The sequence below is a fragment of the Dendrobates tinctorius genome, unplaced genomic scaffold, assembly GCF_039654945.1.
Source record: "Dendrobates tinctorius isolate UK_male_01 unplaced genomic scaffold, ASM3965494v1 ptg000051l, whole genome shotgun sequence".
NCBI lineage: Eukaryota > Metazoa > Chordata > Amphibia > Anura > Dendrobatidae > Dendrobates > Dendrobates tinctorius.
The window spans coordinates 3,753,244-3,777,395 of record NW_027361719.1 but is presented as its reverse complement, the minus strand read 5'-3'; the positions used below and the strand labels follow the sequence as shown (position 1 = coordinate 3,777,395).

Sequence of the window (24,152 nt, the reverse complement as noted above, 5' to 3'; positions counted from 1 at the left end):
CGGCCGAACTCTCTGGACCCGAACATCCAGGTGTTTGCCTGTGAATGAGAGAATGGCTAATGAAAACAATTATTAACCTTACATAAGCTAGTAATATATGTGGTGTGGCAAGATGGTGTCTATATCCTGGAACTACGTCCTAGAATCCTTGGAATGTGAGGTGGATACACTGAAGACCATATATGGAACAGACTTCGCACGGACCTAACACAGACTAATACAATGGCTGAAGCTGTGCAACGCCCTCTTCCTGCCTGTTACATGAGCATTTGTTTGTCCTAATAAAGTTCAGTTATGTGCCAGCTTTTGCCGAGAGAGGAACACACATCTGACCTTGCGTCCGATGTCTTTCTTCTATGCGTGCACTTGGCTCATATTTATAAGGTCAGGGACAGGCAATCACTAAGATCTCACCTTAAGAGAACACCCCAACATTCTCATCTCTATTATCCACAAATAAATGTTTGGTTCCTATCTGGCAGACATAAGCACGAAGACATGAAGTAAATAATCACACATCATTTATTTATGAAAATGTGAATCACACCTAATAGCCAAATATCAGAACACATTTCATGGACTTGTCTTTTTCCAGGCCAACTTTATATCCAACCTTCAGTATTCTGGACCAATTCATAGCATGTTCTGGCTATCAAAGTAGGAGTAAAAGTTAGAAGTTCCCCTTTAAACCCTGATGGATACAATAAAAAGTAAACACCACAAACATAACATAATTACACTATTACCTGCTGAAAAAGCATTTTACTGTAAAAATTATATTTTTTTTTCTGAGCAAAGTAAGCCTTAACCTGAAACTGGAAGTAAATGAAAGGAGGTAAAATATGTACATACAAAATACATAAAAATATACCTGGAATTTAAAAAAAAAAACAAAAAACAACAAACTGTGGTATGAAAAATATGTTCCATCATAAGATCTGTTCTCCTTTGAACATGAAACTAGAATTGGTATATTACCAGTAAGTAGGGCCTGGAATAACCATGGCTTTCAACCTGGGACTTAATGTACCAACATAATAGGCCAGCGGCTGGCTCAGACTGTGTAGACGGCCACAGATTAGCCAAGCCTAAAAACTAATGTGATCTTCATAATGACTGTTTTCTATAGAAACATTGCCGTTATATTCTGCGTACATACAAGATTCCTCAAATGTTCACACATTTAATTTAGCGGCATGTTGTATCTCATTATCTGTTTAATAGCGTGTGAAAACTAGGTAAAAAAAGGAGTCATCTGTGGCCTCTTGTAAAATTTAGAAAATTTTGGTATAAAAGAAAAAAAAATCATCTAAAATGTGTGTACAGGTAGCAAAACTGATCTACACCGCTTTATGGCAGTACAAATCTTTTAAAGTCTTTAACTCTTCAATTAATGTTTTGTTTTGATTTTCAAGAACGGCCACTCTGTTTTCCAGGCATTTGACATATTCCTTTTTCTTTCTCCGGCATTCTCTGGCGGCTTCCCTGTAAGAGTGGGAAAAAAATAAATAAATAAAATTCACAACACAAAAATAAAAAAAAGCAAATGCATTCACACACACCTTTTTATTCAACCCCAGTCTTATCCTGAGGCCATGTTCACACGTTCAGTATTTGGTCAGTATTTTACATCAGTATTTGTAAGCTAAAACCAGGAGTGGGTGATAAATCCAGAAGTGGTGACGTGTTTCTATTATATTTTTCCTCTGATTGTTCCTCTCCCGGTTTTGGCTTACAAATACTGATGTTAAATACTGACCAAATACTGAGTGTGTGAACGTGCCTTTAATCTGAGGTTCAGTGAAACGCCCCATCATATAGCTTCTAGTTATCAGGGTCCAGCTTGGTCATTATCTAAATCCTTGTTAAACTTTCTTATATTCTTCACATGCTATGGAAAAATCTGTGCAGATTTTTGAGCATACACATTTTTCTCATGGACTCCATTTGGAAAGATGTGGATTGGCCCCACTGAATGACACAAGGGATACTTATTTACATCCAAGGCAAAAATCGGAGCAACCACCTCTACAGTCTGTTGTTCATTCTACTGTAAACTACACGTCCTACTTGCTTTAGGCCACACAATAGTTGTACAAGTATTTCTGAGCCTGCATTATGAATGCAGAACCAGAGATAACAGGGAATGCAGGTAGTTTGGTTCGCTAGGCAGGCGTTTGGACTGGGACGTCGCTAGGCAGGCGTTTGGACTGGGACGTCGCTAGGCAGGCGTTTGTCACCATATGATCCCATTATAAATAATCTGATAGGTTATATTTTATAACTAGAAATTGTTGTAAGAAACAGTCACAAAGGAATACTCTTGGTCTGACTAATACAGTCCTATGGACATGTGTAGAGGGTACGCCGAGAGCTTCCATGGTGTGAATGTTAAATGTAATGGACAGATGCAATGTGAATATTACACGGCCATGAGGATGGGTGTTGTCCTTGTTACTCGTAGCATTATCACGCCTCTTCTTACCTGTTTTTCATTAATCTTATTTCACGCTTCATTTGTGGGTCATCTGACTTTGTTGGGGGACAAGTCAGCGTAACGGGTGAGGTCATAACCACCGTCTGTGGGAGCGAGGTGGTGGTTGATGTGGTACGGATCTGATAAGTCTGCATGTCTCCTGAAGCAGCTGAAACACACACATTAAGCACACAGGCCATGTAGACTATGCAATCATAATTCAGCAGGATAGCTAAGGAAATCGCTAAGTACTTACTCTGTACAACCACTTGGTTGCCGGGAACGAGAATCTGCTGGCCATCCGATGTCTGTGCATACTGTAGTATAGTTGTGCCTGACTGGTTGCTACTAGCATTGGCCATTGCTAGAGTCTGTAACCCTTGTATCCCATCTGTCCCAGCAGCGAGCTGGAGGGTCCCATTAGGACCAATGGTTACTAAAGGGAACATGCATACGTAAATCACACTGCATACTTTTCTGAATTCAAGGATTAGTCAAAGTAACAAAGAGAACACAGATATGGTATGATTTGTAATATTGTATCTTACATTGAAGGTTTTAGGACTGAAGTCCCATTTTGTAACTCACCATACTGTCCAGTGCTGGTCTGGTAAATGGTGGTGGTTGTAGGTGAAGCAGATACTCCAGCACTCTCTTCATTTCGCTTTCCAGTGTCTTCAGATGAGAGATCTTTCAAGATTTGCCTTGGGGAAAAGAAAATCAGCAACCATAGAAAAATATCAAGACTTAGGACTTCTGCTTATAATGAAAGCTACAGTACTGTGCTGGATCTGTCCCCTACAGACCCCATTGACTTATTATAAGGTCCAGCCAAAATGTCCGCTCTTCTAATGGGAAACATTGTTCTGCATGTAGATGTGAACAGAGCCTTAACGTGCTCCTTATGCCCCAAAAAAGTGGTGTGTTTTAAAGGGGTTTTCCAGGGAATGCAAAGTCGTTTATAAATTATAACATTGTGGGGGGGGGGGGAAAGAACTTTGACATTTGCACACATCACATTCAGACTTCAGAAGTCTTTTCTCACTTTATGTCCTCTCAGGAGGAAACATCACAATAGCATGTGACCTCCCGCTGCAGGGGGCTCTTCGCAATGGCGCAGCAGCGTCCTGGCACCTCCAGCACACAATAGGGTTAGGCCACCGCAGCGACATGGGGGGTTGGGGAGCCAACATCAGGACTAAGCGGTTTTTTTGCAGACTGCCAACATGAAAAGGTCCCGTTTTGATGTGTTAGGGGTTGGCTTGGGACTCGAGTTCGAGGCAAATTTAAATTTGGATGCAAGTTTCACAAAAGCAAAGCAAGTGTAAATGAATGGGTCATACACAGCACTGCGCCTTCTGATGTATCGGAGACCTGAATGTTGCAGAACAGCAGGGCCCAGTTTATATTTGTATCAACTTTCAGGTATAAACCAGATAACACATGCTTGCAGAGTCACCATTTTTGTGAGGACAAGCTATTGATACAGTTGTGTGGGTCATACAGGTTTTGATTTTCGCCTCCGCTCATGTACCAGTCCTAAGACACAATAGGTGACAATCAGAATGGTGGTTAAATACTGCAACAATCCGAGAATGAAGGGACTACACAGCTGGTTTAGTAAGATCGTGGCTCCCAGCTCCAGAACATATGTCATTAATGTCAGAGATGCGTGCCCCCCTACTTTCACTTACCTATAAGAAGGTCGACGAGCTAAAATGCCACGCGCCTTTCTGGGGGAATCAATGCTGTCAGATGTGTCCTGAGAATCTTCGCTATCAGAGAGTGACGATGCCTTTTAGAAAAAAAAAAAAAAAAAAATACTTTAAACTTAGCTCTGTAGCAACATGTAGACAATGTGATACAAATCAAGTGAGCAACAAGGTACAGTCAGAGTGAGCCACTCAATATGTACTGTAGGGATACCTGTGATGCAGCCACTTGAGGAGAGTGTATGACGGAGGACTGAGCAGTCTGGATGACACCTTGTACTTGGACGTGCTGCTCCCCCGGCAGTACCACAGTCAGAGGTGTAGTTGTACCTCTTAGTGCCATCTAAGAAAGAAAATATGACATTAGATAAGTGCTCATCTGATAGCGCACATATAACACATCATGAGATTTATTTGCTCTTTTTGCTGAACCCTTCATGGTGACAAAACAAAGAATGCAAAAATGTAATCATATGGAAATCATGGTGATCATCCCATCACCTCCAATGTGGTCAGGGTAAAAGCCATAGAACAGTTATCCACACAGTAGTACCAAAGATCTTACTCCCAAACAACAAAGCCTACCTGTCTTTTCTTGTGACTTGTCACAATAAGCTGTCCTGTGTGTACATGAGAAATACAGTAATACGATTTCTGGCCATTATTTGACTTGCACCCTGCATTTTCAGCAGTTTTCCTCTGCAGGCTCCATCTGTAATTTTCAGTCCTCTCTGATCTAGTGAGTGAAGACTAACTGGTATGAGGTCTCTCATACAGCACATGCAGAGATGGAGTCCTGCTCTGTGTTCCCACTACTGCACACACACAGAATCAGCAGCAGCAGCAGCGAGGACATTATAAAGCTGTACTGAGCTGTGTAGCTGTGAATCTATCTCTGGGATTGTATAAAACATCTATAAAGCAGCAGCACAGCTTTGTGAGAGTCTGTGCCTATTTGAGGATACAACCATATTTTCAGTCCCAGTGCCTTTCAAAAAAAAAAAAAAAAAAAAGGAACTGCAGTTGGAGCAAGGTTATTCAATGAGAGTGCGGATGAGCGATTTATTTTCACAAGCCAAATCTGTGTGTGAAATAAATCAAAGCATGCACTAGTTTCTTCATTATATCAGGTAATATTCGCTCACTCAAGTCTAGAAAAAAAAAAAAAATAATTGGATGCCATACAGAGACACAGCATGGCATCTGATTTTACGGATACATTGCACTTCAGAAACATGGGAAACTCTAAATGGTCCTGTAAATGATCAATAGCTGCTTCTGTTAAAAAAAAAAAAAAAAAAAAAAAAAAAAAAAAGGACTGCCTATAGACTGCACACGGATCACAACTGAGAAAAAAAAAATATTGTCTCACCTTTCTGAACAGAACTCTAATTGAGTTTTTCTACATTCCTGTGACTACCCCTTGCACTGTTCCCAACACCCCTGATAATCCCCAACAGATTTCAATAGGCAGCTGTAATCTGATCCCTCAGTGAGCTGCCATTCTGTCTTGTTTTGATTAAGGCAAGAGTGAAACAGTTTTTCAATAGAATTCTGAGTTTAGGAGGTGGGAGTGAAAAGAAGTGGTGCATAAGTGGAGAAAGAAGCATCATTCTCCGATAAGAAATATTACAAATGTTTCTTATATTTTCTTGTGCTAATTAATATATTCACACCTTGTGGAAATGACAGAGACCATTTAAGTGATGATACAAGAATAGATTGTCTTACTTGTTGAGCAAGATGAGATGTCTGGAAAGCGGAAGCAGGGAACGAAATGGTCTGTACAGTGTCAGAACTGTCCGTTTTCTTAGTAACCTCTTCCATGATAAGCTGTGGCAAAAAGAGAAAAGTAAACACACCAGTCAGTGAAAAGTGTACCAACATCACATGTACCAATATATTACATGTAAAAGTAGCAAAGTACAAGTACTGTCTGACGCCATTCCATATTTTTGCTCAGCAGTGTCATGTCACGGTGACCACCTTTATAACAGTGCCACTTCATTAAGAGCTGTGCCGTCATATCTCACAGCATGTCTCTTTTAGGAACCAACACCATAATATAATATTAAAGGAGCAGATTTTTGGCAACTGTATACTAAAATGTCACAAGGGTGTTACCAATTGGGGTAGTGTCCCTACACGGTCTGATGCTGTCCAATCTTTAATAACCGTGCTGAAATGTCAGTATTTAGAGACGCAACCACTTGGGAATGGTAACACGCCGTAATCTACTTATTCATACACTACTAGTAGGAATGATACCACAGAGAGTTAGGGCTTGTTCACACATCACTTTTTTTTTTGCAGCATTTTTTCAGTGACTGAAAAGAAAAAAAGTTTTAATTTACCAGCAAATCTCATGCAAACACTGCTTATTTTATCCTTGTAGATTTGAAATAGTTTGATTGATAGGAAACATCCACTATGGTAGAACAGGCTTTCTGTAATCCATAAAAGGTACACAAAACCAAACTTATCTTTCCTCCAGCCGATCTGTTACAATAAATCACTTCACGCTTTCCCCCATATCCGAAGTCTACTACCTCAGAGGAACCCTTGATTCTGTCTTGTCCTTTACACTGCACATCCAAACCCTGCCGCCTTCAACCCAAAAATATTTACAAAATCTGTCCTTTCCTCAACCCTAAATCTACTAAAATGTAGTGTTTGCCCTTATCATTTCCCGCCTCAACTACTGCAATAGCTTCCTCTGTGGCCTCCCTGCTAACACACACAAACCTTTCAGGTCCATTCTTAAAGAGGTACTCCAGGAAAATAAAAAAATATCCTAATGCTCATATCTTCATAAACTATTGGGATATCATGAATAGCATATTACATCGTCACATTAGATGTAATTGTGTCACATTGGAGCGGCACCTTGGTGCTCCCCCTCCCTTATGGGATGTATGTCACATCATGGGGTGTGGCCTGCTCCTGGCAGCAGCGAACCCCCAGACACCATCTACTAATATTCAGCCTATCAGGAGGCATGTGGTTGGGGAGTGGCTTGCTAGTTGCTGCCAGCCCCCTGAAGATCTCATTCTATTCAGCTCAATATCAGGGGGCGTGGCCTGCTCCTGACGGCCAGTCCCCAGATAATATCTGTCATGTCCCATAAGGAAGGGGGAGCACCAAGGAGCACCTCCAGCATGACAGAACGGCAGCTACTGTGAGGATGGAAAACAGCACTATTCATGTTATACCAATAGTTTATGAAGGTATGAGCATTAGGATTTATTTTATTTTTTTATCTCCCCTCTGTATGCCTTTAACTCTGCTCCCCAATTAATCCACCTCTCTCCTCGCTAATTCTCTGCTTCTCCCCTCTGCAAATCCCTGCATTAGCTTCCAATTCCCAACAAATCAAGTTCAAACCCACAAAGCCATCCGTAATCTGTCTCCTCCATAAATCTTTGAACTAGTCTCCCAATAGCTGCCCACAAGTCTTTTCTGGTCCCCCCCCCCACCCAGACCTCCCTTTACCTTCAAACTTGTACAGTCCTTCCCCTATCGCCTCCAAGACTTCTCCTTAGTATTCCCCATCTCTTGGAATTTTGTGTCTCAACACATCCAATTAACAAGTTTGGAACTTTGAGACAGAACTTGAAAACCCATCTGTTTAAGAAAACCTACAGCCCCCAATGACCCTGCTGCCACCTCACCACCACCAGGAGCTGCTGTAACCTCCAACCTACTGTCTCCTTCCCCATTATCCTTTAGACTGAGAACCCGCAAGGCTAGGGCCCGCTCCTTTCTGTACCAGCCTGTCACTTTGGACACCGTATTTTAGATTTGTATGTAAACCCATTTTCACATGTACAGCACCATGGAATCACTGGTGCCCTAAACGTAAATAATACATGCTTGATGGGTCAAAGTTGCATTATGGTTATGGTGCCAAACTAGAACTGTAATAACCACTGACGTCACACTGACACAATTACCAAAGTCCATAACTATTAAAAGAAACCATAGTAAGGCATAACATAAAACTACAAGCCTGAGATCTATAGAAAAATCTGAAGGCTTATGGCATTGGAACCTGCGCAAAGTTGTCCAAACCGCAAAAGGTCTTTGAATAGTTCCTTGAAGAAGACATTCTGCATGACAGCACTTGATTTTATATGCATTACATCTGGAGTACAACCACAAGAACTGTTAAACTAAAGTTATATACATTTCAATATGGCTGGCAGAGATGCAGGTTTTTGAACTGTGCGCTAATAAGCTGGATGGTTCCTTCGCTAATAAGCTGGATGGTTCCTTCGCTAATAAGCTGGATGGTTCCTCTGCAGGACACAACGTCCATGGTTTCCATAAAGAATTTCACATTCTGATTCCTCAGACCACAGAAGTTTTCCATTTTGCCTCAGTTCATTAATAAACGGAGGTGTGGCCCAGAGAAGACGTTTCTGGATTGTGTTGATATATGGATTCTGCTTTGCACAAAACTTTTACTTGCATTTATGGACTACAGAGAACTATGTTTACAGACAATTTCTGGAAGTATTGCTGAGTCCATGCAGTGACTTGCATGACTGATTCATGCCCATTTTTAACGCAGTGGCTTCTGAGGGCCTGTAAATCATAAGCATGCTATATTGACAGTCTGCCTTGTCCCTAGAGCACATGGATTTCTCCAGAATTTCAGATTTTTTTGGAGGATATTAGCTACTATAGATGGTGGGATGTTCAAAGTCTTTCCAATTTTACATTGAGGAATTTTTTTTTCACATTGTTTCACAATTTGTAGCTGTAGTTGTTCCCAGACCACATTTGCTTCTGAGAGACTCTGCCTCTCTAACATGCTCTTCTGTAGTCGTGTAACTTCGTTGTACTTAACCCATCAGCTGTGTTTTATGTTCTGTTGTGAATAAAATGTGGCTTTAAGAGTTTTCCTTATCATTGTAATCTTTACATTTTTTACAGAGTCCCAACTTTTTTTTTTTAGAATTGGGGTTGTACATTATAATTTGATATTTCTTTTAGATCTGCCATATCTATCTGGAAAATGTCTGCAATTACGAGGATCTATAAAAAAAAAAAAACATCAACAAAAAACACATTACTCGGGAATTACATATTATGCAATTCTCCAGCAAGTCCTCATAGAGGAGCTGGACCAGAAGTGCATTTCTTCATTTGGTGAAATTTAGCCCGTACTGTTTATCTATTGCAACATTTGTTATGTAAAATGTCAGTTCCAGAAGTAGGAAACCAAGATGGAGAAATGACTGTAAGGCAATAAGTCGGCTCCTGCTGCGAAGATGACACTGGACAACAATTTTTTTTCCAAAGCTTTGCTTTCTTGAAAATTTGAAGCAATTACAAATAAACCCATTCAAGCTAAGCTGAAATATAACTTTGGATAGTCTGCACCATGAAGAAATTATTAGAAACATGGAGATTAAAAGTTTTACTAATTATGAAGCATTTGAATGTTACACGCAGCATAAGTTCAACTGAACCAAAAGTGTTTTGCTGCTGATTTTTGTTTGTCCAGTGCATCCTGTATTAGTGTCCAGCAAGTCAGATAGCCTGGATAACGCTTTTCCATCGTGGCAATATCTTGGTGAAACCGTCCGCCATGTTTGTCACTGACTGCACCAAGGTTTTCAGGGGAGAATTCCAAATGTGAATGCAGAAAATGAATTTTCAGTGACATGTTGCACTTCATTGCTTTGTAAGCTTCAAGAAGGTGGTCAATCAATTCAAAGCAGTTTGGTGCTTGATAGTTGCCAAGGAAATTCTCAGAAACATCCTTGAATGGTTTCCAAGACATTTTCTCAGGCCCCACCAGCAGCTCTTTGAAGTGCTTGTCATTCGTGATGATGGATTCGTGGACCAACAAAAATGACTTGCTTAAATCTTGGCATCGATTATTCTTGGGAACATTTATTTCAAATAACGAAAACCTTCTACGTCCTTGCTCATTCACTAAATTTTTCATCAGCCTGAATTTTATGTGAAGTGGAGGCAGAAATATCATTGCTGGACCCACAAATGCTTTATATGCGACATTTTTCTGCCCGAGAGTCAACTGGTCACGGATTGGCCACATCCTTCTACTGTAAGGCCTCTTTCACACATCAGTTTTCTGCCATCAGTCACAAGCCGTCGTTTTGTCAAAAAAAAAACAAAAAAAAAACAAAAAAAACAGATCCAGCAAATGATTGTGCTGGATCTGTTTTTATTCTCATAGACTTGTGACGGATGGCCACACGTTTCATCCGTCATACGACGGATCCGTCGGAAAATCTTTGTCCATCAGCCGGAGACGACGGATAAAGTAACGTTTTTCGTGTACGTCGAAAAGTCGGACAGCGACGAATCCAGCGCCATTCGTCGTTTGATATAATGGAAGCCTATGGGCGCAGGATCCGTCGCTGTCCGTCAAAAAAACGGAATCCAGTGACGGTTCCCGTCTTTTAAAACGGAGCATGCCCAAAATACTTTCTCTTTCTTTATTTTAACCCTTATGGCTACTTTTTCCATTCTGGCACAAAAAAAAAAAATCTCTCTCTCATATTCTATTCCTTTAATTTCTGCTTCAGGCTGCTGCGACAGATCCGTAAAAAAAAACCCAAAAAAAACGTATCAGGTGCATCAGTTCTTTACAATCGGCACAGGATTCGTTTTTTTTTTTTTTTACACTTTGACGGATTGTGACTGATGGCAAAAAACTGATGTGTGAAAGAGGCCTTAGCACGGCTGTACTATTTGCAAGTGAAACAGCAGTATTTAGTATATCCTAACTGCAATCCAAGCAGCAGTGCCACCACTATAAATCTCTACAGATGCTCCGGTTGTAGACGCTGCACTTTGTGTTTCAACAGTTCCATGTTCTCGTTGCTTTCATGTGTGCAGCATAGCCAACAGGTATTAAAAGAGAAACATTACAATTGTGTAACAAGACAGCCTTGAGGCTTAACACTGAGTCAACACTGTTAAAAAAAACAAAAAAAAAACAAAAAACTTATGTCATCTTGGCGGCTTTGAAAGACAAACGTTTGTACCAGCAAATGCCATCCTTTACGTCTTGAAACCAGTAACTCTGCATTTGCATTAGAAAAACGTAAGTCCCGGACCATATCATCCAGTTATAAGATCAGGCTCACCAGACCTACATGGCTCAAAGTCTGAATCAGCGTCATTCCCCATCTCTAACCCATGGAATACAACGTCTTCATCAGCTGCCTCCTCTAGGCTCCATGTCTCAGGTGGCTTTGGTACTGGAAGAGTGTCACGTGGCATTGGTCTCATAGCTGAATGCAGATTGGGAAACTCAATGGATTTCTTACTGTTAACATAGAAACCAGAGACAGAAGTAACAGTCGGTCATATGCTCCTTCTGTTACCACCATATCATTGGGATAGCAAATGGCATTGACTTGCAAGAACCTCCCAGCCAAGCTCCAAGATCAAAATGCATCAGGCTTGTTTAGATGTTATTCTGCATACTTCTGATGCTGAATTATAGTGGTGAGGATGCAGGGGAGGTTTTCTTCTGATGACTCTTCCATGAAGACCATATTTGTGCAGGCGTCTCTGAACAGTAGAACAATCTACCACAACTCCAAAGTTTGCTAAATCTTTCTGAGGATATGTGCCCACGTATGCAGAAAATTTCTGCATGAAAACTCCGGACTCCTTCCCAGAAAACACGCGTTTTTTGCACAAAAAACACGCGTTTTTGATGCGCTTTTTTTCCCGCGCGTCCCCAAAAAGGCGGACTTTTTTAATGAGCATGCTGCGTTTTTTACTGCAAAGCATTTTTTTCGCCAAAAAAACCCCACATCAATATGCACAAAAGGTGCAAAATGCATTAAAATGAATGGGATGCTTCTTTTAAGCGATTTTTAAGCATTTTTGCTGGTAAAAACGCTTAAAAAACCGCTTACGTGGGAACACTGTCTGAAGGTCTTTTTTGCAGGCAAGCAGGGGTTCTGATTTGCCTCTCTAGCAATCCTACAAGCAGCTCTCACTGAAACTGTGCTTGGTCTTCCAGTTCTTATCTTGACCGCCACTGTTCCTGTTAACTGCCATTTCATAAAGTACATTTCGAACTGAGGAAAGGACAACTTAAACACGCTTTGCTATCTTCTTATAGCTTTCCCCTGCTTTGTGGGCCTCCACTATTTTCATTTTCAGAGTGCTAGGCAGCTACTTAGAAGAACACCTGGCTGCTGTTTTTTGCAACAAGGTTAGAGGAGGCTGGGTTTTTATAAAACTGCGAAATTTGCATTTCCTGGCCTTTCCTAACAATGATAGTGAACAAGCCATAACCCACGAGCCCTAAAGGGTTTGCTTCTTGAGGCAGAGAATGAAGGGTGACGGATGCATGCAGTAAGCCGCGGCGCTTCCTCACCCACCCATAGAGATCTCCAGTGGCCTCCAGATCTTTAACCTACATCATGCGGTCAGCGGGCAGGGTTTCCGATGCATGCAGCAAGATAAAGTGTGCAATTACATTTATAGTAAGCAGTAAAATAATCCGTAATATCTTTAATTCGCTAACTTTTATTATTTTTCCAACGACAAAGCTGTATGAGGGATTTTTTTTTGCTTGTGCTGTACTAATTTTATTTGATAACTGCATTTAGTAATTGAGGGGGCGCACACTGAAGCCCCTTTATTTACTTAACTGTTTTTGATATACTGTAGATCTTAGTCATTTCATTTTATAAGTCTGATTTTATAGGGTCCCCTATATGACTGTCTAAATAGTTCAATTTCAGTTTTGGGGGTGGCAGACTTCATTTAAGGGACGTTGATTTGGAAGATTTCAACGTATAGCCACTTATATGCCCATGATCGGCACAGACTATGGCATCTGTGGGGTTACACGGGCAGGACTGACGTCATCTGTGATATTGGCCATTACAGCAGGGCGTGAACACATGTGAGAACTATATACTAAGCCTTCACCCAATGTACAGGCCTCTCCTGATTATTTTATTTTAACTACCTCACCATTTGAAAAATCTGTTTGCAGTCAGTGAATGAAAACATTCTTGTGTACTGTAGATCCAGAGGTCATTACGTCAGCACAAATGCCTCTCGGAGCCTGACTATTTGCTAAAGTGTGTCAGTCCAGGCCGGATCTCATGGTGTCCACCTCGCTGGTGACACCACACCAGGCGTGATGACGATTCATCAATGGACACAGACCTACAGCAGCAGTGACCTCACTCAGGGTGTACTCATTTATCATTCAAGGAGCTGCGTTATCACCACGGAATCAATGGTGTTCTATAAATTAATAATACTACATCTCTGCACAGGCCAACTATATAGTATGATGGACTCCTTATTTACAGCTCAATGATTCGCTTCCAGTGAAGCTTTTACAATGTAAATGTGCCGCATGTTGTGATCGCATACGGTGATGGCACCAGTGGAACCCTCAGGCCATGACTCATGGTGACCACAAGCCCATTTCATCACTTTCCTGCCAGATCAGCAAAGCATGCAGAGATCAGTGTGCGCAACGTGATCCCAATGGAAAACTGGCGACTTCACACACCTGGCCTTGTGGGGACCTGAGGGGGCAGGAGAGAGGACTTCTTCACTCCTGCTCACTTTGACTGGAGGCCAGAGGTTCCACACTACAAATGTAGACCACATTATAAATCATAAAAAGGAAAAGGGTAATGGGAATGTGTAAGCAGAAAAAGACCTAATGTTTAAATCAGTTTTTATGTTAAAGGGGTTGTCACTACGCCCATAACGCCTTCTTAAATTACATATTCCTCAGTGTAAAATAAAACTAACAGATACTCCCCTAGCGCAGCAGGACTGTTCCAGAGATCTCCCAGGGCTCATGTCACACCTGGCACTGCAGCCAATCAGCGATCACTATGGGCCGCGGTTCTCACATACTCTTTTCCGAGGTTCATCTGAATGCAGTGCGATTGAAGCAGCCACGATTTGCTGCAGGGATCACATGGCACAATGTCACACAAGCCCTGGGAGACCCGCATCAACATCGCTAAAACGATGCTAGTGCGGGATGGGAACATGTTAATTTTATTCTACACTGGGGAACATAGAATTTACGAATGGGTTATTCGAGTAATGGACAACCCCTTTAACCAGGGCTGTGGAGTCGGAATAAAATGGACCGACTCCGACTCCTAAAATATATAATAAATTGGGTACAGTAATTCAATGCAGAATGTGAATATTTTTTCATAGGAATTTGGGAAAGTTATGAAATGTCCTATAAATGACTATTCTATTCCTGATCTAAGGCTACATTCACACACAGCGCTTTTCCTGCGTTGAGGATACGTTTTTCAGTTGCAAAAGCAGATCAGCTTTTTAAAAAACCGCATCACCTGAAAGGTTTTTGACCTCATAGATAATGTTTACAATAGCAAAAGCAGATTAGAAATATGCTCTATCTATCCATATCTGTCTATCCATATCATATCTGTACCAAAAAGAATGAAAGCCGGATAGCACACAGACTAACACTCCTTTTTTTTTTAGCACCAGTCAGGTACACCTCATAGCTGCCCAAAAGGACGCCCAGGACAGGCATTGCTCGTCTTCAGTAACATCAACTGATAGTTGGAATAAATAGACTGCATTCATCACCACCACATCTTCTTAAGGTGCAGGCTTTATTTTCAAGTGTAGGGGTGTGAAGTATGAGGTTCTGCAGCAGCTGAGGTGTGCAGTATGAAATTCTGCGGAACAGTATGAGATTCTGCCCCCCCCCCCCCCAGGTTTGATCCTGGCTACGCCCATAGTGTGAATGTAGCCTGAGGATCTAGGCTTTATCTTAGCCAAGATAAGTCATAGTGTGTGTGCATGTGTGTATATATATATATATATATATATATATATATATATATATATACACACACACACACACACAGTACAGACCAAAGGTTTGGACACACCTTCTCAATCAAAGTGTTTTCTTTATTTTCATGACTATGAAAATTGTAGATTCACTCTGAAGGCATCAAAACAATGAATTAACACATGTGGAATTATATAATTAACAAAAAAGTGTGAAACAACTGAAAATATGTCTTATAAACTTTGGTCTGTACCGTATGTATGTAATCGATATTATACAGCGACGCAGCGTATTACATATTTACAATTTATTACAGTTTTTTGTGTTCTAAAGTTGTATAAATATATATTATGTTCTATCTAAATATCTTGATTATTGTATCGTAGAAATGATTAAATGTCTGATGTTCACATTGTACTACAATAAATTTTTCACTTAAATATAAGTAATATATGTGGGAGTTGGAGTCATGGAGTCGGTGTAAGGGAAATTGAGGAGTCGGAGTCGCAGGTTTGGCTTACCGACTCCACAGCCCTGGTATCTAATAGACGATAACACCATAGGAATGATAAGAATAATAGGCCTCAGTTACCACAACTGTCTACAAAGAAAACTGTTGCTGATAGCAACCAATCACAGCTCATTTTTCATCTTCTAAACAGCTCTGGGACAGCGTGGTGAGTTTTGAGTGGTGACTTTTGTGTTTCGACTTTTATGTTGCGAGGTTGGTGTATGTGTGGTGAAATGTGTGCGGAGGGTGGTATATGTGTTGAACACATGGTAGTGTGTGGCGCATTTTGTGTGTGTTCATATCCCCGTGTGTGGTGAGTATCCCATGTCAGGGCCCCACCTTAGCAACTGTACGGTATATACTCTTTGGTGCCATCGCTCTCATTCTTTAAGTCCCCCTTGTTCACATCTGGCAGCTGTCAATTTGCCTCCAACACTTTTCCTTTCACTTTTTCCCCATTATGTAGATAGGGAAAAATTGTTTTGGTGAATTGGAACGCGTGGGGTTAAAAGTTCACCTCACACCATAGCCTATGACGCTCTCGGGGTCCAGACGTGTGACTGTGCCAAATTTGGTGGCTGTAGCTGTGACGGTGCGGATGCCAGTCCCGGATATATATATATATATATATATATATATATATATATACACACACATACACACACACACACACTAGAATACCACATCCTAGATAGCACTGAATGAAATGTTCAAGCTGCAATCTTTATTCATTACGTAGTAGAATGTGTTGAGAAGAATCTATATATAAACGCCTTATCATGTCTGTCTGTAACCAAAATCGCGGGTCGCTGATTGGTCGAGGCCTGGCGGTCGCGACCAATCAGCGACAGGCGCAGCTGTTTGTAACGGTAAGCTGCACCTGCCGCTGATTGGTCGCGGCCGCCAGACCTCACGGTCCCAGTAATGCCTTGCGCCTTAGACCAGAGATGACGTCATCAGTGGTGTTTCGCGCAATGCATTACTGGGACCGCGAGGCCGGGCGCGTGGAAAGAAGATCGGAGAATCTCGGTAGGTGAATATATAACTTTTTTTTTTTATAACAGAGACCACGCATACCAGGAAAGGGGAGGGGGGGGGTGAGGGTGACCATGCATACTAGGAAAGGGGGGGGGGGGGAAGGGTGACCATGCATACCAGGAAAGGGGGGGCGGGGGGTGAGGGTGGCCATGCATACCAGGAAAGGGGGGGGGGGGGGGGGGGGGGGAGGGTGACAATACATATCAGCAATGGGGGGGGGAGGGGGACCATGCATACCAGCAATGAGGGGGTGAGGGTGATCATGCATACCAGGAAAGTGGGGGGTGAGGGTGACCATGCTAACCAGGAAAGTGGGGGGTGAGGGTGACCATGCTAACCAGGAAAGGGAGGTGAGGGGACCGTGCATACCAGGAAAGGGGGGCGACGGGACCATGCATACCAGGAAGGGGAGGTGAGAGCGCCGTGCATACCAGGAAAGAGGGGTGACGGGACCATGCATACCAGGAAAAGGGAGGTGAGGGGACCATGCATACCAGGAAAGGGGGGGGGGGTGAGGGTGACCATGCATACCAGGAAAGGGGGGGGGGGGGTGAGGGTGACCATGCATACCAGGAAAGGGGGGGGGGGGGGGGAGGGTGACCATACATACCAGCAATGAGGGGGTGAGGGTGATCATGCATACCAGGAAAGTGGGGGGTGAGGGTGACCATGCTTACCAGGAAAGGGAGGTGAGGGGACCGTGCATACCAGGAAAGGGGGGCGACGGGACCATGCATACCAGGAAGGGGAGGTGAGAGCGCCGTGCATACCAGGAAAGAGGGGTGACGGGACCATGCATACCAGGAAAGTGGGGGGTGAGGGTGACCATGCTAACCAGGAAAGTGGGGGGTGAGGGTGACCATGCTAACCAGGAAAGGGAGGTGAGGGGACCGTGCATACCAGGAAAGGGGGGCGACGGGACCATGCATACCAGGAAGGGGAGGTGAGAGCGCCGTGCATACCAGGAAAGAGGGGTGACGGGACCATGCATACCAGGAAAAGGGAGGTGAGGGGACCATGCATACCAGGAAAGGGGGGGGGGGTGAGGGTGACCATGCATACCAGGAAAGGGGGGGGGGGGGTGAGGGTGACCATGCATACCAGGAAAGGGGGGGGGGGGGGGGAGGGTGACCATACATATCAGCAATGGGGGGGAGGGGGACCATGCATACCAGCAATGAGGGGGTGAGGGTGATCATGCATACCAGGAAAGTGGGGGGTGAGGGTGACCATGCTTACCAGGAAAGGGAGGTGAGGGGACCGTGCATACCAGGAAAGGGGGGCGACGGGACCATGCATACCAGGAAGGGGAGGTGAGAGCGCCGTGCATACCAGGAAAGAGGGGTGACGGGACCATGCATACCAGGAAAGGGGGGGGGGTGAGGGTGACCATGCACACCAGGAAAGGGGGGGGGGGTGAGGGTGACCATGCACACCAGGAAAGGGGGGGGGGGGGGGTGAGGGTGACCATGCACACCAGGAAAGGGGGGGTGAGGGTGACCATGCACACCAGGAAAGGGGGGGTGAGGGAGACCATGCACACCAGGAAAGGGGGGGTGAGGGATGAGGGTGACCATGCATACCAGGAAAGGGGGGGTGAGGGATGAGGGTGACCATGCATACCAGGAAAGGGGGGGGGGTGAGGGTGACCATGCATACCAGGAAAGGGGAGGGGGGGAGGGTGACCATGCATACCAGGAAAGGGGGGGGGGGGAAGGGGAGGGTGACCATGCATAGCAGCAATGGGGGGGGGGTGAGGGTGATCATGCATAGCAGCAATGGGGGGGGGTGAGGGTGATCATGCATACCAGCAATGGGGGGGTGAGGGTGATCATGCATACCAGGAAAGTGGGGGGTGAGGGTGACCATGCTTACCAGGAAAGGGGGGCGACGGGACCATGCATACCAGGAAAGAGGGGCGACGGGACCATGCATACCAGGAAAGAGGGGCGACGGGACCATGCATACCAGGAAAGAGGGGCGACGGGACCATGCATACCAGGAAAGAGGGGCGACGGGACCATGCATACCAGGAAAGAGGGGTGACGGGACCATGCATACCAGGAAAGAGGGGTGACGGGACCATGCATACCAGGAAAGAGGGGTGACGGGACCATGCATACCAGGAAAGAGGGGTGACGGGACCATGCATACCAGGAAAGAGGGGTGACGGGACCATGCATACCAGGAAAGAGGGGTGACGGGACCATGCATACCAGGAAAGAGGGGTGACGGGACCATGCATACCAGGAAAGAGGGGCGACGGGACCATGCATACCAGGAAAGAGGGGCGACGGGACCATGCATACCAGGAAAGAGGGGCGACGGGACCATGCATACCAGGAAAGGGGGGCGACGGGACCATGCATACCAGGAAAGGGGGGCGACGGGACCATGCATACCAGGAAAGGGGGGGCGACGGGACCATGCATACCAGGAAAGAGGGGCGACGGGACCATGCATACCAGGAAAGAGGGGCGACGGGACCATGCATACCAGGAAAGGGGGGGGTGAGGGGGACCATGCATACCAGGAAAGGGGGGGTGAGGGGGACCATGCATACCAGGAAAGGGGGGGTGAGGGGGACCATGCATACCAGGAAAGGGGGGGTGAGGGGGACCATGCATAACAGGATTGGGGGGTGAGGGGTACCATGCATAACAGGATTGGGGGTGAGAGGACCATGCATATCAGGATTGGGGGGTGCATTACTGCATTATTATTAAAACTTCATAAATAAACTACATACATATTCTAGAATACCCGATGCATTAGAATCGGGCCACCATCTAGTAAAACATAAAAAGGATTAATGTAAATCAAATTTAATATCCCATGGAGGACTGGATTTGGAAGGATGCTCAAAATTAAAGTGCAAAATCAAATTACAGGCTGATCCAACTTCAGTGGAAATGCCTCAAGACAAGGAAAAGATGCTCAATAGTGTGTGTGGCCTCCGCGTGCCTGTATGACCTCCCTACAATACCTGGGCATGGTCCTGATGAGGCGGATGATGTTCTTCTGAGGGATCTCCTCCTAGACCTGGATTAAAGCATCAGTCAACTCCTCGACAGTCTGTTGTGCAATATGGCATTAGTAGATGGAACAAGACATGATATCCTAGAGGTGCTCGATTGAATTTGGGTCTGGGGAACGGGCAAGCCAGTCCATAGCATCAATGCCTTCATCTTGCAGGAACTTCTGACACACTTCAGCCACATGAGGCCTAGCATTGTCATGCATTAGGAGGAACCCAGGGCCCACTGCAACTGTATATGGTCTCACAATGGGTCTGAGGATCTCATCTCAGTACCTAATGGCAGTCAGGCTACCTCTGGCGAGCACATGGAGGGCTGTGCGGCCCTCCAAAGAAATGTCTCCTCACACCATTACTGACCCACTGCCAAACCGGTCATGCTAAAGGATGCTGCAGGCAGAACGTTCTCCGTGGCGTCTCCAGACTCTGTCGCATGTGCTCAGTGTGAACCTGCTCTCATCTGTGAAGAGCACAGGGAACCATTGTCAAATCAGCCAATCTTGGTGTTCTCTGGCAAATGCCAATTGCCCCGCATGGTGTTATGTTGTAAGGACCCACTTGTGGACGTTAGGCTCTCATATCACCCTCATGAAGTCAGTTTCTGACAGTTTGAGGAGACACATGGATGTTAGTGGCCTGCTGGAGGTCATTTTGCAGGGTTCTGTCACTGCTCCTCCTTGCACAAAGGAGGAGCTAACGGTCCTGCTGCTGGGTTGTTGCCCTCATACGGCCCCCATGTCTCCTAGTGTACTGGCCTCTCTCCTGGTATCTGCTCCATGCTCTGGACATTGTCCTGAAGACACAGTTACCTTTCTTGTCACAGCTCGCATTGATGTGCCAACCTGGATAAGCTGCACTACCTTAGCAACTTCTGTGGGTTATAGACACCGTCTCATGCTACTGTACCTCTAGGGGTGAGAACATTTACACTACTGAGCATCATTTCCTTGTCTTGAGGTATTTTCACTGAAGTTGGATCAGCCTGTAATTTGATTTTCTACTTTGATTTTGAGTATCATTCCAAATCCAGACCTCGTTGGGATATTAATTTTGATTTACATTGATCATTTTTATGTTTTATTGTTCACAGTGCATTCCACTATAATGAACAAAGATTTGCAACTGAAATATTTAATTCTGTGATATCTAGGATGTGGTGTTTTAGTGTTCCAATTTTTGGGGGGCAAACACGCTTATTTAACACAAAACCCTGATCCCTATATTATAACACAATCCTATTCCTATGTGATAGTGCAGCGGCAATTAGCACTTTTGGAATGTGTGTTACACCCAAAGTTGCCATGTAACCCCAGCCTAAAATAAAAAAAAAAGCTGCAAAATTTGTGTGCCATAAAAAAAACTTTGCACCAGTTTGAATCAATGCTGCCAAATTGGAAGGCGTTTCGCGAGGCAAAAATGTTACTCCAGTCCCCTGGAGTAACACTTATGGAGGGACACGCCACTCACAAGTAGTGTTGAACTCAAAGTGGCTTGCGCCTCTTGAATTTGGCGCTTCTTGTACGTCAGCAAGTATGGTGTTGGAGAAGTATGCGCTATGCCGTTCTTGATGAATCAGCCCCTATGTTTCGGCAAGGCCGGGGATGGGGGTTGGGATATTTTTTTCATTCATTTGTTACACTAAAAAAGTTTTTCAATAAAAAAAAAAAGTTTCTGAAAAAAGAAACAAAAACAACTTCCAAATTCTTAGAGTAAGTAGCCCTCGCTGGATGCAGTGGCTGTATGTGGCTCATGCACCAGAGGAGCAGAGGTAAATTAGATTGAGATTCTGTGTCCCATGGCAAGAATAAAAGCAGGTAACTTCTACACGGGTCTCAGTCATAATTCTATGGTGTCCACATATTCCAAAAAACACTACTATAGAGAATTATTTATGATTTATGCAGTTCTCAAAACCTTCCAAACTGTAAAGTCAAACGATCTAAATTGTATAATGAAGTCTACAGACGCTTTTTAACAGATTTATTTATCCATAATTGAAAGTCACTGTGGAAAGACTGATGGTAAAGCAGACACTGTGTGGAGGCGCACCGCGACTGAATTACTTTGTGTCCATACCATTTGGGGTACGTGTGCAGGATCAGGAATAGCAGCGTTCTGGACGCTGCGCTCTACATTATAAGCACAGGGGATGGGATTTATAGGAATCCTATACCTACTGTGCTCCTATTTAACGCTGCGGAAACTCACCTGCGGTGCGGGTTTACGAGCCGCAGCGTGTCAATTATCTGCAACCATATCCAGTCATAAAATGCGGTAAATCCGCAAAGATCACTGAACACATGCGGATTTAACTGCGTGATTAGAACGCAACAAGAATATGCGGAGTCTAAAATGCTGCTATTTCCTGATCGTGTGAACACAGCCTTAAAAGTTGTTTATACCGACCGGCTGATCTACAACATGTTCTCGGCAGCGCAGGTCTTGTTAACCTGCTGCCGAGACTGATGTGCAGCACAAAAGATCATCCCGTGACGTTTTGCTCATTCATCGTGTGACCGGACGCCTATTACGGCTACAAGAGCAGGCACTTCATTCTAAGGCTGAATGCACACATCCTAGTGCTGGCCGTTCAGTTTTTTTTAGGACAGCAAACACCCCCAGAGTTTCATCGAATCATACACACATCAATAAAAACTGACCCCCGCCTTTATGGGGATCCTTGAGCTACAGATGAAAGGAGGAAGACATCCTGAACTCCAGGGCACCATCAGTTTGTAACTGATACACTGCCAAGAGTCAAAGGCTACAAAATCTACACAGTCTACCAGCGAAAAAAGAAGCTGAAGACAAAAAGAAACTGAAGCAACAAGGATGACACCAGAGAAATAACTTGTTCCTTCTCTTGGATGGCGACACATGGATGTGTGAATGTAGCCTTAGATCAGTGATTGAGGGACAGACCAGGAAGTAATGGCGGATCCCAGCACTACCCCATCACCTCCACTGCTGAGCATCGCCTCCAGCTATATTACAATATGTGGCCATAACTCATCAACAGGAGGCGCCGCAGAGATACAATGTAGCCGCTCACAGACATCCCCATGCATCAGATGTGTGACGGTAATGCTGGCACCATTATATGCAGTCATTGCAGTGTCCTGGCATCATTATATTACTATCATTTACAGTTAGTGCAGTGTGCTGGAGATATTATATACAGTAAACAGGCACTATATTATGATTATATGCAGTGATTGCAGTGTGTTCACACTATTCTGTGCAGTACATGCAGTGCTTACCATGTGCTGGCACCATTTTATGCAGTTTGCTGTAACTATTCTATTCAGTGATTGCAGTGTGCTGGCATTATTATATTACTATTATAAGCAGTGTCCGGCACTAATCTATGCAGTAGTTGCAGTTTTTCGGCACTAGTCTATGCAGTGCTTGCAGCAGTCCGGCACTAGACTATGTAGTGGTTGCAGTGTGTTGGCACTAGTCTATGCAGTAGTTGCAGTGTGTTGGCACTAGTCTATGCAGTAGTTGCAGTGTGTTGGCACTAGTCTATGCAGTGCTTGCCGCAGTCCGGCACTAGTCTATGCAGTGGTTGCAGCGTGTTGGCACTAGTCTATGCAGTGCTTGCCACAGTCCGGCACTAGACTATGTAGTGGTTGCAGTGTGTTGGCACTAGTCTATGCAGTGCTTGCCGCAGTCCGGCACTAGACTATGTAGTCGTTGCAGTGTGTTGGCACTAGTCTATGCAGTGCTTGCCGCAGTCCGGCACTAGTCTATGCAGTAGTTGCAGTGTGTTGGCACTAGTCTATGCAGTAGTTGCAGTGTGTTGGCACTAGTCTATGCAGTGCTTGCCGCAGTCCGGCACTAGTCTATGCAGTGGTTGCAGTGTGTTGGCACTAGTCTATGCAGTGCTTGCCACAGTCCGGCACTAGACTATGTAGTCGTTGCAGTGTGTTGGCACTAGTCTATGCAGTGCTTGCCGCAGTCCGGCACTAGTCTATGCAGTGCTTGCCGCAGTCCGGCACTAGACTATGCAGTGGTTGCAGTGTGTTGGCACTGATATATGCAGTGAGTCAGCATTATTATATTGCTTTTAGGTGCAGGCACTATTATATTACTATTATGTGCAGTGCTTACAGTGTGGCGGCCTTATATGCAGTGTGCTGGCATTATTTTATTACTATCATTTGCAGTTATTACAGTGTGCAGACACCATTACATGTAGTGTGATGGCACCATCATATGCAGTGAGTTCAGTGTGCTGGCACTATAATATTACTATTCGACTCTCCACTCTACTCTCATGATCCCATCCAACTTCATCACAAACCTCACCACAGTCTTCTTCCCAACCCTAAACCATCTCTTCAACCTATCACTAACAATTGGTGTTTTCCCCCTCATGCTTCAAACATGCCTCAATCACACCCATCCACAAAAAGCCCTCCCTCGACCCATCCTCTGTATCTAGCTATTGCCCTATATCTCTTCTCCCCATGCCTCAAAACTACTGGAACAACAGGTCCATCTTGAACTGTCCTCCCACCTATCCTCTTGCTCCCTCTTCCGCTTACAATCTG

The 24,152-nt window shown here is 44.3% G+C and overlaps 1 protein-coding gene across 5 annotated transcripts in view; it reads right to left on the bottom strand.

Moving 5' to 3' along the window:
- Nucleotides 1–504: 504 nt before the first annotated feature.
- ATF1 (activating transcription factor 1) overlaps nt 505–24,152 on the bottom strand; it is a 28,965-nt gene continuing 5,317 nt past the window's right edge. For 3 of the 5 annotated variants that reach the window (XM_073576705.1, XM_073576706.1, XM_073576704.1), the window contains exons 2-7: nt 5,920–6,021; nt 4,403–4,531; nt 4,171–4,271; nt 3,065–3,180; nt 2,486–2,912; nt 505–1,485 (exon numbers count right to left, since the gene is read on the bottom strand). In XM_073576705.1, the coding sequence (XP_073432806.1) occupies nt 1,341–1,485; nt 2,486–2,912; nt 3,065–3,180; nt 4,171–4,271; nt 4,403–4,531; nt 5,920–6,015 (1,014 nt within the window). In that variant the 5' untranslated portion in view covers nt 6,016–6,021 and the 3' untranslated portion in view covers nt 505–1,340. Of the gene's footprint in view, nt 1,486–2,485; nt 2,913–3,064; nt 3,181–4,170; nt 4,272–4,402; nt 4,532–4,773; nt 4,909–5,919; nt 6,022–24,152 lie in introns of those variants that run through there. The other 2 variants (XM_073576707.1, XM_073576708.1) reach the window with 2 other exon arrangements.